Source organism: Pelmatolapia mariae, linkage group LG5 (assembly GCF_036321145.2).
Source record: "Pelmatolapia mariae isolate MD_Pm_ZW linkage group LG5, Pm_UMD_F_2, whole genome shotgun sequence".
NCBI lineage: Eukaryota > Metazoa > Chordata > Actinopteri > Cichliformes > Cichlidae > Pelmatolapia > Pelmatolapia mariae.
In genome coordinates, this window is record NC_086231.1 from 23,167,504 (window position 1) to 23,183,505 (window position 16,002).

At 39.9% G+C, this 16,002-nt stretch overlaps 1 protein-coding gene across 1 annotated transcript; it reads right to left on the reverse strand.

Annotated features, from left to right (window-relative positions):
• Positions 1-5,321: 5,321 nt before the first annotated feature.
• On the reverse strand, positions 5,322-13,043 carry pmela (premelanosome protein a). The gene is made up of 12 exons (XM_063474296.1): positions 12,896-13,043; positions 11,659-11,754; positions 11,402-11,548; positions 11,074-11,208; positions 9,556-9,717; positions 9,162-9,446; positions 8,353-9,078; positions 8,091-8,252; positions 7,669-7,771; positions 7,069-7,274; positions 6,884-6,974; positions 5,322-5,910 (listed from the first exon to the last, which is right to left on the reverse strand). Exons 1-12 carry the CDS (start codon positions 12,948-12,950, stop codon positions 5,760-5,762), a joined length of 2,319 nt encoding a protein of 772 aa, XP_063330366.1. The 5' UTR covers positions 12,951-13,043; the 3' UTR covers positions 5,322-5,759.
• Positions 13,044-16,002: the final 2,959 nt, after the last annotated feature.

Sequence of the window (16,002 nt, forward strand, 5' to 3'; positions counted from 1 at the left end):
AGAGCATTTGGCAGAGAGCCACACCAGCTTCCACAACACTACTTTAAAAACTAAGGTCTCCTCACTCCTGCCCTCCTCCCCTCTCTGATTTTTGCACTCGCTGACATCTTGAACTCGTGTTTTCTCTGTCAGTTTTAATTTCTTATATCTTACATATAAGTGATTTTACTTTTGCATAAACTTCTACAATTCTCATAACAGTGCCAGCCGAGGATTTTGTTACCTGGTTCTCAATATAAGAAAATGTGAAATTCTATTCTTAATTGAATCACATAGGTACATTGATCTGATTCTTTCCTTTCCATTTGTCTCCCTGCCTCTCTCCTTTTTGTCTCTCTCTCCTTTTATAGTAATGGGATACTTTATTGATATTCTGGGTGTCTGGGACAGAGCCATGACTGTGCAGTTATGCTATCCATTTGAAATGCACTAAACCCAGTAATCCCTGTTTGAGTATGTCAGAAAACTCTGGATTTTTCAGTCCAGGTAATCCAACTTATAAGTTCATGGAAACACTGGTCTTGCAGATGGAACAGGTGACATACAGTGACTTTTGTTACAGCAAGCTCACAGAGTCTGTGGTTTACCAAGAACAAATGATTTCTATTATACTCTAATGCACCAAGCCAATAAAGTGCAGTTTCCCAGAAAATGAATTCTTCTCTTTACATTTGCTGTTTTTCCTCCAGGTGCAGACATAAAAAATAAGCTACAATAGAACAAATATGTGTTGCAAGTATAAAGTGTAATTGCAAGGTTGCAAACTAAAAAGTCATGATATCCCACTGTGCCATTTAAGAATATTAGCTCAAACTGTGAAATCTAAGTTATAATTGAGGATTACATGATAAGCACACATCACTGCAACACCTATAAAAAGTATGACTCAGTCTGGCGTAAATATTAAGCATTAAAAGAAGATTTGAGGCAATGCCTTCAGATCTCTCAGCAGTCTCTGTGTGTGTGCCTGTTTGTGTAAAGTAATTTTAACCGAGGTCCGCAGACAGTCCAGCATAAAGTTGATGTAATACAGAGCATGCTCTGTGTCGACTGGGTGTGGCACTCTTTGTGTCTCCGGTGATGCTCAATACCTCTGATAGAATCATAGCCATTCAAGTGATTACATATGTTACAACACACATGTGACACAGTCTATCATGTTATTTCCTCCTTCTAACACATATACCCACACGCCGTTACAAATAAATCAACAGCCTTTATTCAAACTCAGTATTTTCTGATTAGATTTAAATTTGGGTTTCCTCTTCCTGAAGGATCATCTGCAGCACCCTGTAGTGTAATTAGTCTAATCTCTTTTTTACATCTTTCATTCACACTCACACAAACGCACTCAGTTTTGCTCTGCACTTTAGATCTGCAGCTACTGCCGAGGTCTGGCTCTCTGTGTAACAAATGGCCTGTTAGCCTTGGCTCTGTAATCTAATCAACCTGCTGTATGATCAGTAATGCTCTCTTCTTTCCCTCCCCCTATTTGCACAGAGCTCATCTCACTTTCTATTGTTTCCAGATTCTGCTCCAACCAGCCAGAATGGCTTCTGTCAAAGTTTCTTATCCATCCTAAGACTACCTGCATTTTTACACTAGCTTTAACTGTGTTTATGTGAGGCACATGCACTTATGCCCACATTTAAAAAAACATCATAGTCAGTGATTTTTGAGGGCGACTGTATCAATAATACTAACCACCAGCCAGATGCTGCCATTAGCATTGATCCTTCTGGTTCTCTGAGTATTCCCGAGAGGGCATGCCCTCAATGCTTCTTCTTTGACACTGTCAGGATAGAATATCTTTTCCCATTTCAACCTGCTGAACTCAGTGTGTGCATCGTGTTTCAAATGAAAGCAGATATCACACTCATGTGGAAAAATAGGGAGTAAATATACTGTGCTGAGATTTCATTATCGGGGTGAAGGGAGTTCATATATTGGGTGTGGTCTGGGATTAGATATCAGATCAAAGTTGAACAGCAGTGATCAGTGATAGCAGCACAGAGAACTACAGCATAAAAACCTAACTTATTCAAACATTTACAAATACGCATATTTTTTTTTGTCATTTTAATTTCACTTTTAACTTTCATATTTTGCACAGAAAAAAGTCAGAATTTCTGGATGATTCTGTTGAGCTCATTCTCCCTCAGAGTGGTCGTGTTACAAGCAATATCTGACTTATAAATGTCCCAAATCAAATATGATAACACTTTTGGATGTTTCAGGGTGGCAAAAATCAAAATGTGAAGAATTTGTTGGGGGTTTAGTCTTTCATACAAATCGAGATAAGTGTGTAGGTTTAAGAAGTGAAAAATGTAGTTGTGTGAAGAATCTGATAATATCAAATGCCTTCGAAACTGGTTAGTCAGTAGTTAAAGGTATAGTTCGTTTTTTAGGTTATTAAACAGAAAGTTGTTGTTGTACTCATAGATATACGTTGATCGGAGTGTAATTGTGTCTTCTAACAAATTGATGCATTCTTATGAACTAATCCATTAAAAATACATAGGAACAGATGTTGGTTTCTGGAAATATTAATCTGTTAATGTTATGCCAGCCAGTGTTTGGGTCGAGTGTCCCTGATTGCTCAATTCTAAATACAGTATGATTACATTTTGATATTATATGAGAATTTATTTGCTAAGTCCAACAATGTTAGCTCTACTTCATAGAAAGTTTAGCTAACAATGGCTAACATTAACAAGTTGGCAGCAGGAAAAGTAGCGCTTAATGACAGAAACGTTACGCACATCCCAAACAACTCACTTCACTATTGCTGTCATCACATGGAAGTGAACTACACTGACTCCTTTCACAATGTGTTACAGCCTCTTCCAAAGTACCCACCAAAGTGACACAGGTAAATATAACATAATTTTCTTACATGGCGTCACCATGACGAAGGTGCCCTTATACACTTGAAATTAAAGGGGAAAAAATATAGAATTCAGTTGACTGCAATCCGCAATCTACTGACATCTAGTGGTTCAATTTCACACACTGTAACTTTAAAGCAGGCATGAATGTTTGGACTGTTAAAAGGTACAAAAAAGCACTAGAAATGGTTCAAGCAATTCTGAAAAAAATACGATGTGGTAATACTGTGTTGTTTAGGATAACATAATGCATGCTGAACATGTTGTTATGAATGCAAAAGAGTGTAAACAATATGTTCCATTAATATTTCCCATTAAACTGCTGGATGTGGTGGGCTGCAGCAGTGCTTATCATCATGTCCTTCTTGTAGAAGATTTTGCTGTGCTGAGGATGGATGAAGGAAACTACATCCATTTCTAGATCTGTTGCTAGGGAGTGGTGAGCAATAAAGAGTGTGTTAAATTAATCAGAGCCGTTTGGCTGCCTGGGTGGCGTCACCTCACTGACTCATCTCTGGTTTCACTGTCCGGAATAAAAGTTTGAAGAAGGCCAGTAATCTAACAAAGGAAAAATGATATTGGACCTCCTGAATCTTTCAGTGGAGCTGGGTGACAGCACCAAATGTATCTTGCTTTGACTGGGACAAGTGGTGAGATTGTAGCAACAGCTACAATGCTGTGAGGGCTGCGATATATATCATCAGTGAAAAACAATGGCCTCCCAGAAGGGCTATTGGGTCGTGTCTTGGCTGAGTAGCATGTCAGGAATGAATGGAAGTGATTGAACAGGACTGAGAACATGTGACCAGGAGACATGTTAATGGCTGAGCATGATTAATGGCTGCGTTTGGTCATTAGTGTAATGGAGCAGCACAGTCGTGAGCAAGCCGTAGGAAGGATATTCATTTGGAATCTTGTTTATGCAATTTAAGTGAGACAGTTAAAGGACATGTGGAGCAGTGCACATATGCAGATGCAGGCATATGCATATTAACTCTTGGTTTTACAGTGCGCTTTTATGGCCTCAGTTTACAGCAGTAAAACCATTTTTCAGTAAGAATCAATAATTAACATTTGAAACAAGAATACATGTCACTTTAGACTTTGATTCATGAATACGAATAATAATATGAAAGCCATATTCCCCTTGGCTTCCCTTTCACTCCATGTCTTTCTTCTATATAAAGCCTCTTCCATGAAAGATTGCTGCAATGACGTCAGCCTTTTCTCCTTTACTGCAGTGTGTCATACATGAACCTTACTAAAACCAGTGCTTTGTTCCTTCGGTGCCTGAGTGTAGCCTGCTGTGTTATAGTAAATCATTTTACTCCAGTGGAGAATGATATTGATAGTAATAATTTTTTCAGTGCACTCAGCTACAGCGTTCTTACAACCACAGTACTTCCTGACCACATCTGCTGCTCCTGAATGTTCACCATAGGGTTTCACATATTTCATAATGTTGTAGTCCAAACAAGGCATCCTGTGTATTTTGTCATAGATTTTTGAGTGCCATGTATTAGTTTCTACTTAAGAAAACTGCTGTTTGGTGTTGGGGAAAGTACTTTGAGTTGATTTTGCATTGTTCCAGGTACTTTACATGTGAGTTTTTCAATCAGGGCTTTTTCTTTCAAGCTTTACAGGATGTTTTTTTAATTGTATGGATTGTAGATCTGCAAATTTAAGAAGCTTCTTTACACATGCAGCACGTATTCCATCTCTTGAGCTATCATCACTGTAGCTTTCCTGACCTACAGATTAATGTTATCACTTGAATTTTGTACACTCACCTGCCACAACACACCTGTTCAGCTGCTTTTTACTGCAAATATCATTCAGTCATGCGGTAGCAACTCAGTGCACTTTGCCATGTAGACATGGTCAAGCAAGATGACCTGTAAAGTTCAAACTGAGCACCTGGATGAGGAAGAAAGGTGATTTAAGTGACTTTGAACTTGGCCTGGTTGTTGGTACCAGGTGTCTGAGTATTTCAGAAACTGCTGATCTACTTGGATTTTCCACACAGCCATCTGGTCTGAAAACGAAAAATATCCAGTGAGCGGCAGGTCTCATGGTGAAAATGCCTTGTTGATGTCAGAGGTCAGAGGAGAATGGCTATGCTGCTTTGAACCGCAACAGTAACCCAATTACAACCAAGATATACAGAAGAGCATCTGTGAGTACACAAAATATCAAATCAGCACCAGAAGATCAGACGGGGTGCTACTGCTGTCAGCCAAGGACAGGAAACTGAAGTTATAATTCTCAAGGACTTAATAAAATTAGACAATAGAAGATTAGAAAAACCTTATTTGGTCCAAGTCCCAAATTCTGCTCATTATTCAGATGGTAAGGTCAAAAGTGGGTATAAACAATCTAAAAGCATCAAGCATCAGTTTCAGAATGACTGAAAAAAATCAGGCAAACAAACAATGGTGATAAAGTTCCATTTTATTAATTTCAGGGTATCAAATGATGTTCAGTTATACATTTTCTCTCATTTATATTGTAAAGACATTGAATGGAAATGTGCTAGTATTGATTTTCCAATAGGTTTAGTATATGTAGGCCACAAATAAGAGAATATGTTATGACTTCTCTAAACTATCAGGTCCAATTAATACAAATATTATGGATCAAAATAAATATCAGTTTCCACTTCAAATGCTTGAACACCTTAAACACACTTTTACAGTTCCACAGGTACTCCTGATTCCTACATATCTTGTACATGGGGCTTCTTTTCACCTCATTGGTTCTGGTTTAATTGCAGGGAGTTACAGTGTCAGAGACAGTACAGACAGTATTCTGTTTATAGGCGATATGTTAGCAAATATTGTTGATGTTGAGTGCATTTATTAACGACAGTATTCACACAATCCTTCCCTGAAGCAGTGGACGGCTCTCTCCTGGTGACTGTCTACTCAGCAAGTTCCACAAGAGCAAAGGCACTGATGTTACTGCAGAGATGCCTCCATTATTAGCACGGTCTTCTCTCAGCGGCTGGTACTGCTTGAAACGCCTGTTTAGAAGAATTGCACTTATAGCAATATCATTTAAACAATCAACAGTCAACATCAATCAGGAACAAACTGACAACTGTCTTTTCACACTGTCGCTAACTTGGTTTTACCCGCCCCCCCGAAAAACAAAACAGGTGGTGGGTCTGACTGTTAAACTGATTGCTAATTGGCTAACAACTTGTCAACCAGACAGATATTCCTCCTTTTTGGAACATAGTGTAACTAAGATTTACAATTATACATAATTTTTTATTAAATAGGGCCCAACATGAGCGAAGAAGCCCATAAACTCCGCAAGAAAGTGTTTGCAGAGGTCAGAACAGGAAACTATTTTCCCATAGACTTCTATAGGACTGGAAGTCTTTGTGTAACCACAGCTATCGCCATCTGGTGGCGTTCAGAGAGAATGCAGGTTTAAGGCACTTAAGCTTAAACCCGCTTTTCTGGTTTTATAATGCCTGTGGGCTGCTCTCAGTCTTTGTGTCAAACTCAACTAACACACCGGGCTGGCTAAGACACTTAATGTAGGAGACAGAGGCCCAAAGTGGGTCGAATCAGTTTTCTTACCTAATTCTTGCAAAGAGAAACTGTAACTTTATAAAATATTGTATGATTCCACTGATGAAGGTAAAATTTATACTGGATGTCGCAATATATGATTTATAATGCAATAAGCAGCCACTTGTGATGTTCCAAAGGAATCTATCCTTGGGCCTTTACTCCACCTATAACTGTTTATGCAATATTTAAAATGTAATATGAATATTCAGTTTTCCTGGTCAGCTTGACGTGTCTTTTTAAATTAGGAATGCGTGGTCATTGCATGCATATTGATCCATGATTCCTGCGTAACATGCAAAGAAACAAATATTCTACATAAATGTACATAAATTACAGATACGTGGCTAAAATAAATTTTTTGCTTGAAGTCATGTCAGTATTGTTGACTATACGAATGTTTCCTAAATTTACCTGTACATCAAACCAATACAGCAGACGACACAGGCGAGAACCATAACACCGAGCACGGTAGCAGCAGTTCCAGCTGGTGAACCACCGGAGGCTGAAAATGAAGCACGTAATGAGAAGAAATGAGAAAAAAAACTCTGTAAATTAGCTCATTTTAGTTTCTGGTTATTGTTTTTCCTTTTACTCACCTACTGACACACTGACTCTTGCACTTGCCATGGCAAGACTGACATCATTAGTCAGAGAGACATTAAGGCAGAATACTCCAGAGTCATTGAAGAACTGACGAAGGATCATCTGACAGTCTGGAGAGGGTGAGGCTGCATTACAGATGGTTTGCACCGGCGTGATACAGTCAGCATCAGAGATAACAGTGCAGACCTCACTTGGCAGACTACAGGAAGGAGAGATTGAGGATGCAGAGATGTTGTTGCAAGGAAAAAAATTATGACTTGATGTATTAACTCTATAAAGATAATCTACTAAACAAAAAAAATGACACATAACAGTCTATTATGATAGTTTATGTTTGTTGGACTGTGTTGATACTATAATGTTGTTGTCTGTAAATTTGTACATTGATTCATTAAAGTGGTTGGTTCGAGTTCGACAGGTGTTTGGATCGTATGTGTTTCGAGTTTTAACGAGAAGTCACAATGATTAGAAACTTACCTCACTGAATGTTTTTGGTTTGAGTGCAGTGTGAATAGAGATAGTGTTTAAAACTCCAGACTAAACGAAACTTCTATTGATTTAGTTTGTGCAGTCTTGATGAATGTTTTACTCACCTTCCCTGACAGGAAATAGTGACGTCCACAGCATTCTGATCCAACGCCGTCTCCAGTGACAAAACGTTGGCCACTTGTACAATCTCAACACTTTCGATACCCTCTGCAGGTTTGAAACAGGATGAAAGAGAGATTTTAATATTACTAAAATTCTTTCTGTTAAAGCATTAGTGTCATATATATTATAGTATATATAATAGTATATATATCTGGACATGTGCAGAGGAGGGAAAGTGGACATACTGGGCAAAAGGTGTGGAATATGAGGCTACCAGGCAGAAGGAAAAGAGGAAGACCAAAGAGGAGGATCATGGATATAGTGATGGAGGACAAGCAGAGTGTTAGTATGACAAAGGAAGATGCTAAGGATAGGGAACCATTGTAAAGGGTGCAGGCTAAAGAAGAAGACTGTTGTGACTTACGAACAACATCGACAGATGTAGCGAGGGAGCCGTAGCGGTAGACCATACAGTCAGCTGTCAGCTCTGGTGCTTGTCGTTTAGCCACAACGAGGGCAACCTGAGCTGGATCTGCTTCCATTTCAATCTGAACTTCACCTTCGGCTGGTGTAGCCTCGTCTTCAACTGTTCGTGGAAAAAAAACAGAGGATTGTGTTAAAAGTTCTGGTAGAAGAGGAATCGTTTCCTTTCTTTATGGGTGTTTGAATTTACAGTATGTGCTCACCTGCAGCAGCTGCAGTAGCTGCAACTTCGTTCTCAGTTTCCACTGCTTCCACTTCCACATTAACTACATCTTCTTCTACAGCTGTGGGTTCAGTGGCAGCAGGCGCAACAACATTATCAGCAGGGGCTTGTGTTTCAGCTAGCGCAACCTCTGCAGCAGCAGTAGCCTCTACAGCTTCAACACCATCTGCAGCTTCTTCCTCTGTAGCTCCATCTGTGATGGGAGCAACAGTGATGGTTTCAGCCACCTCGACTTCTTCTCCTTCTGCAACAGGGGCAACCGAGGCAGCAGCAGCAGCATCAATCACAGCTACATCTTCAGTGGCAACTGCAACCTCTGCAGTATTATCTGCAGCAGCCGTATCAGCATCTGCTGGCTCTTCGGCTCCTGGTGCAACGGTGGCAGCAGGGACCACCTCTGCATCAGCTGCCTCCTGCTCTACCTCTGCGGCAGGAGCAGCAGTGATGGCGACAACAACGGCTGTATCTATTGCTGCAGGGGCCACCGAGGCAACTACCACGACCTCTGTGTCGGCATCAGCAGCTGCTTCTCCATCGTCTGTGTTTGCATCTGCGGGCTGCACAGAAGCAGCCACTGGAGTGGAGTCTGAGGCAACAACATCCACAGCTATTGTATCTCCTCCTTCAACTGGGACAGCAGGGACAGGTGCCTGGCTGGAGGCCATAACAACTACTGCTGGGGCAGCAGAGGCATCAACAGGAGCAGCTGAAAGAAAAGCACAAAGCTGCTGAGCGAAACAGCATACATGTAGAAGGTAAAGAGTAGACTGATGAGTTCTGAGATCTCACCTGCAGTGGGGTTTCCACAGTTATTGGGGATGCTGGCCATCAGGACCACCTGAGGCTTGAAGGTCCCAGCTGCAATGTATGTGTGCGTGACCGTGTGCTCCCTGGAGATCAGAGTTCCACTGTTGTCACCGAAGTCCCAAGTGAAGCTGATCTCTGCGTTGTTTAGGTACTGGCTGGGATCGTGGATGTTGACGGTAAAGCCAATAGCCTGGTTCTGGATGAAGTTCTGGTCGTTCTGATTTACATCATTGATTTGGGCCAGAGATATGGTAAATGGAACCTGGTCTAATGACGGAGCAAAAAACAAAGAGCTGTCATGATGAGAGCTCTGAAAAGAAATAAATACAGGATCATTTCCCTCAAATTGGAGCTTAGAGACTGTTTCAGTGGTCACCTGTGATGGTGAAGACTGTAGAGGCATATCCGAGGGGGATAAACCTGTTTCTGCCACGGCAGTGATAGATGACGACTTCCATGTTGTAGGAGCCCAGGGGAATGTTGTCTGTACCAATGGTGAGTGAAGAGGACGGTCCATCTGCCACCTGCCAGTAACGCCCTAAAACCCAGTCACATTAGGGTGATTTAGAGGACAGTAGCACAATAATCAGTGAAGCCTGACATACAGGGTGGGGTCGAGGTGATGCTCGCCACATAATCTGCTCATGATGAACATGGAAAAATGGGAAGCACCTGGTCCAAAATATCTCTTGTTTCAAATAGTGTTAATATCACAACATCAATTTTGTTTTAATGAAAACATTTAAGCAAAACATTTTTCATGACCTGACTGATACAGATGAGATAAAGAATAGTCCCATACGGTGAAGATTTAATTTTTTTACATCTATTAGTAATCATTTATACTTTATAGCCGTCACCTTCATCCCAAAGTTGTGAAAATCTTTGGTTATAACAGTTAAAAAATAAAGTTAAGCACAACAAACATTTAAGTAGCTTAAACGAGCAGGTATTATATGAGGTATATGACTGAATATGATCTTACAACTCCATACACAGTTCCGTGTATGGAGTTGTGAAACCATGCAATGGTTGTGTAGCAGGCAGAGAGAGGACCCAGATGTAGGACTCTGCAGACAGACGTCAACTCACTGGCAAATGGCAGATATAACTAAAAGTAAAAATGTAAAGTTGGAGCCAGCCGACTGAAACAAGCTAGGATAAAACAGTATAGTACTAGAACGTAAATCACTTCATAAACCAGCAAAACCCAAAACATTGATTCATCAACCCAGGAACCATGACACAGTTTCTTGAAAATTGCTTAAAAAATTCTGTTTTCATAGTAAAAGTTGCTGCACCTGTTCTTACTCTAACCATATGAAATCACATTATGCCATTTTTTTGTTAATTAAATTTTTCTCCCAGGTTTTGCTAATCAGAAAAAAAAGATAATAAAGATTCTGGGATACTGCAGCCTCGTCATTATGGACAGGCCTGATAAAGTCCCTGTGCCCCCTCAGCAGAGTTCTGCTGATAGACTTCGACTTTAAGTTAAGTTAGCAAAAAAAAAAACCCAAAAAACATATTGCTATAAGTTATTGCAGTGCGAGGAGGACACTGAGCAGATGGATGGAGGTCAGACTTTGGGATGTACCCCTTATGTTTCTTTGAAACTTCAAGCATGACCGTACTCAAAATTTCCAAAACAAGAGTCAATGTGTTGACGATATTCCACGCTTACACTGGGTTCAACTGTGTGATGAGTTCACTGAAGCACCCGAGGAAAAAAAAACTCTTGTTGGTCTCCTGCTTTGCCTCTAAAATCTAAGAAGTATATTTATGCACTTTTATAGCTGTGGCTACATCTCCTTATGAGTGTACTGTGCGTATTTGGTTGATCCCTGTGCCCCTCTGTCAGAGTTGGTAGCCCGGCCAGTTCATTTGGTCTTACCCCATGTTTTCCACACAAACACATAGTGGGGCTTCCTGTTCTGGCTCCTGTTGAAAGGTGTGCCATCTGGGAAAACTCCAGTCCAATCAGTGTCCTGGTCTGGATACACAGCCTGACCCTCCTGATACTGTTTACCTGACACAGACAGTAACCATTAATCAAACACGCAGCAGGAAGACATATCTGGTACATTACAACTGTAGGACTTTAGTTTAACTATTGAAAAAACTACAAAATTGGTTCTGCAAAAGTTAAGTTGCTAATATTACATCTATGGTACCGGCTAATGCCTCTACTTTAAACCCCCCTTGGTAAGAAGGTTTCCTACCATCGACGGTGCAGTTATTTGCCCAGACCACCTCTCCTCCTGGGAGCACCGTCTGATTTGGTGGGAAATTCAGATTAATAGTGAAGCCTGCTTTTGCTCCAGTCAGGGTGGGGGCATCATTCTTAAGATCGAAGGTTACGTTACCACCTGAAAAATAACATGTCTTGTGAGTTCTTATGATGAACTTCTTCTTTAGCCTGAGCATCTCATGATCTTAATTTTTTTTCTTTAATGAAAAGAAAAATCAATGAGCTCACCCAACCAGCAGTTTCTGAATCTTGGGTCTCCATCATTCCACACTGGGTACACGCGTGAGTTCCATGATCGATAGCGAGTGAAGCGATTTCTCTGCCCTGTAAGAATTCATTGAAACTCTTTAGAAAATAAATGGCACCATGCAGCAAGTGTTATTCTGCCAGCTCCCACAACTTTAATTATGTCCATTAAATGTAGATACACATTCAGCTCAACATTGTAATCAAGTTAAACTCCTGTGGCCTTTATATTTATTTGTCAAGATACGGTGCAGTCTGCTCATGTTTCTTGGTATTGTTAAGGTGGAGGGGTGTCAGGGTTCTTGGCAGTGGGAGTCACAGGACCTGCAATCCCCCTCAATCCCTTTCATGTGACTATCAGCTGAGCAGCAACATCAGTAATCCCAGTGAGAGGAATGAGTGCTCCCAGAGACTGACTCACTGCCCTTTTCTCCCAGATAGTGATGTGTTAGTGAATATGAAAAAGACACTGATATCTTTTTAGATATCAAGCCTAAAATATACCCACTGTGACATGATTAATGATTTTCAGAACTTAAAAGATAAAAATACAAATTTAGACTTTATAAATCACCTTTGAAATCCTAGAAGTCTAAAGTCATTAATCAAAATTGCCATAAAACATAGTGTAATGGTATGAAATTGGACTGTGAAAATGTGTTTCTGGCACCTCCTTTTAACAGAGTGGAGAGTGTACTGGCATGAAACAAGCGTTAAATAGCTATCCAAAGAAAAGCTAAGCTTAAACAAGCTTGTAATTGGTGGGCATGAAGAAATGTGTTGATTTACTTCAGTCACAGTAATCCAGAGTAATCACTTTGCCTCTGCTGGTACAAAGTTCATGCATCACACATAGCAAATCACTCTGTCTTAACAAGAAACACATATTTAGCTCCCCAAATACTGTTTTTTTTTTTTAATCCCATCAGGTGATTAATTTTTTTATTTTATTTATTTGTAGTTTTCCTATTTTTCTCTTTCATAAAAGTGGGCAATGAAATCAGTATAATCCTGCAGGCTAAAAAACAACAACATTAAAAAGGTGCTTTTAAAAGCCATTACCCTTTTTATCTCCTCATATGATTTTTTTAAGAGTAAATATCAAAGAAGTTACTTTCTTCTTCTTCAGAGGTATACCTTTAGAAGAAAAAGTTATAAAACACACATTAAACAACATTTTGGTGTTCGTTCTTGTCTGTAATTTTGGCTGTATACTCACTGGTTGCAGATATTGTAGTAGCAAATGCTAAAACAAGCAGCACCAAAGTTTTCATCGTGTGTTTGGTTTTCTCTCCTCTCTGAGCCCTGATCCTCGCCCTGCAGTCCTGATCCCCAACTCAACTCCCAGAGACTTAACAAAAGTCTCCTTACCCTCTTTAAGAAGGGCCTGGACCTCAATTACCATAAAGTTTCTTCTACCCTCTGACATCACTGGGAGTCTGCAAATTGGCACCTCCCCCTTTTTAGGAAGAGTAAGTAGAGTTTTATTAGCTTCAGTTGTATTTGGCAAAACTGTGGCTTTTATTCATAACTTTTACCATTGATAAAGTTGTATTATTACATTTTTAATCTTACCTGAGCTAGCTGGTTTATTTCCTTTGAACTGTTGTCATTGGAGAGCCTCATGTTAACCATATTTCATCACTTTTTTTTCAGATTCTGCTTGTTAGTGTCAAAAATCTCCAGAACTCAAGAAACTGTACAGAGAACATATTTGTGGATAAAGTGCATGTTAATAATTCACATCCTTAATAAGTGCATTACTGGAAAAATCAATGGATCCTGTCTGCACATTGTAAATACCAATGTTTGCAATACCTGTTTCAGGATGGCGTATGGAGAGCTGTGTGCGAAGCTCGATGCATGTCTGTGTTTGACATATGACCTTACAGCTATGTGGGTATGGGCATCACAAGATGAGTGTGTGGACTGCAGATCAATAGCATCCTTTTATTTCCTCTGTATCCCGGTGTTCACCTCGGGCTGCTGCAGCTCAGAGAATCTGCAGCATAGATGACACACCCAAGCTCAGATCTCAGACGGTGCAGAGTTTCATGCAGCAGAGGATCGCAAATACTTTGGCAGAAATGGCGTTATTCTGGAAATAATAATTTTCTCAGCAAATATAAGTCAAACATTAAAAGTTCATTCTGAAGGACATCTTACTGTAATACCTAGCTCCAACACTGGGAGCTGTTGTGTGAAAATGCTGTTAAGTACACCAAATTATAAGTTCAGCTTTGCCTGTGGTCATTTCCAGGAAGACTCTTGTATGGAGACTGGGCTGCTCAGCTGCTGCTGATTTGTTTGGATCTGTGTGTTTGTAGTCAATTCTGGACTGCAGATGTGCGGCCACTTGAGCTGTTGAAGTGATGCAGTGGTTTCCTCACACAGTTAAAAGATAGAAACTAATATCCCACAGGCATGTTGTTTGCAATTCTGAAATCAGAAGATATTAAAGTAATAAATAAGGCTATGGTGGATTTCATTTGGGCAGGAAGAAAACCCAAAATTAAATTGGAGACACTACAGTTACCGAAAGATCTGGGCGGGTGGGGAGTGCCAAACATAGAAAATTATGTTCTCTCAATACAAGCGAGGATTCTTTCTTCCTGGATACATGAACATTCTGATCTGCCATGGCTAAATATTGAGGAGGTATTATGTAAACCATCCTCGCCTGTTAACTTTCTAGGGAAACGCCTAAATGACTTACCTCACGTAATAAAGCATAACCCACTGATATATAATGCTATGTGGACGTGGGGAAAACTGAGAAAATTTTTTAACAATAGTCTTCTGTTTAATATTTTGTCAACGCTTATAAATAATCCAGACCTTCTGCCGCAAAACATAGGGTCGAGCTTTGTGGGATGGCATAAAGTAGGTGTAAAGAGGTTTTATGACCTCTTTAAACATGGTGAGTTTAAATCATTTGAATCCCTGAAGTCCCAGTATTCTATGTCAAATACTGAGTTTTATAAGTATTTGCAATTGAGAAATTATGTGTTAAAAAATGCTAAACCATTACAAATCTCAACAGCCTCTTTTCGGTTGGAGAAATTTCTTCTAGATAATAGGGAGCATAAACATTTTGTATCAAAGTTTTATTCAGAGATTTATGCCCTAATTGTGGACAAATTGGCATGGTTGAGAAAATCTTGGGGACGTTGCTTAAATGTGAAATAGATATACAGGCATGGGACAAAATCCTGCTCCTCCCGTCTAAAATCTCTGTTTGTAACCAATTTAAAGAACTGCAGTACAAAATTTTGCACAATATGTATATTTCTCCGTATATTTATAGTAAGTATATTATGGGAACATCTCTGAATTGTCTCAAGTGTAAGGCCAGAGTAGGCACTAGATTCCATTGCTTGTGGGAATGTGCTATAATCCAGTCATTTTGGAAAGAGGTCTGCGCCAATATTAGTACAGCCATTGGTCATCAGGTGACAGAAAACCCATTAATGTGTTTATTGGGATATATTCCTGTCTCATTGGTACAACATGAGCATGTAATTCAGTCACTGTTAATGTTGGCCAGGAAAAGCATTATGTTGAGATGGGTGGGGGCTGAGCTTCCCTCCATTTCTCTATGGAAGTCGCTCATCATTGATGTTATGACTCTGATCAGGCTGGGACATTATATTGATGGGAGCTCCCGAATTTTTGGAAGAAACCACTGGAAGCACTGGGAGTAACCTGTAAACTGGATTCTAATGGACAACAATTATGGACATAAATTATCACAAGTTCTCTGTGGACTCTGGAGAATGTGTAATATTCTAGTGCTGTGCAGTGTTACTATTTTGGATGTGAACCAGTTTTGTATTTGTTGGGGGGAAAAAAAGTTAAATAGTTAAAAAAAAAAAGAAAAGAAAAGAAAAGAAAAAGATAGAAACGATCTGTTTCGCTATGTTAGCCTAACAATGGTTTGGTGACCCATTCAGGGCCTTTTATCAGATGGGGTAGACTCCAGCTCACAACAATTATTTACAGCAGAGGTGTAAAACATAAGGCCCGAGGGCCAGAATCGACCTGTCAAACACTCCAATCCGTCTCACCTGATGGCTTAGGATATTGTGAAGGAAGGCATAACTTTTGGACTTTTAACTATATTTTCACAAGTTTTACAGCTTTTCCTACTGATAAAGAATTTGATGGCAAGACTTAAAACAGCTGGGACATGGGGGGGGAAAAAGGCTGGAAAAGTAAGAGTTACTAAAAAGAAACAGCTGGAGGAAAATTTTGCAGCCAATTAGTTTAACTGCCAACAAATCAGTTACATGATTGGGTATAAAAAGAGCATCTTGGAGTTGCAGA

Bases quoted from the DNA above. Each gene is read 5' to 3' on its own strand.
- pmela (XM_063474296.1), bottom strand. From the start codon at position 12,950: ATGAAAACTTTGGTGCTGCTTGTTTTAGCATTTGCTACTACAATATCT. The intron at 11,209-11,401 runs GTAGGAAACCTT...TGTCTGTGTCAG, and splicing joins AAATAACTGCACCGTCGATG to GTAAACAGTATCAGGAGGGT. The intron at 8,253-8,352 runs GTGAGCACATAC...TTCCACGAACAG, and splicing joins AGCTACTGCAGCTGCTGCAG to TTGAAGACGAGGCTACACCA.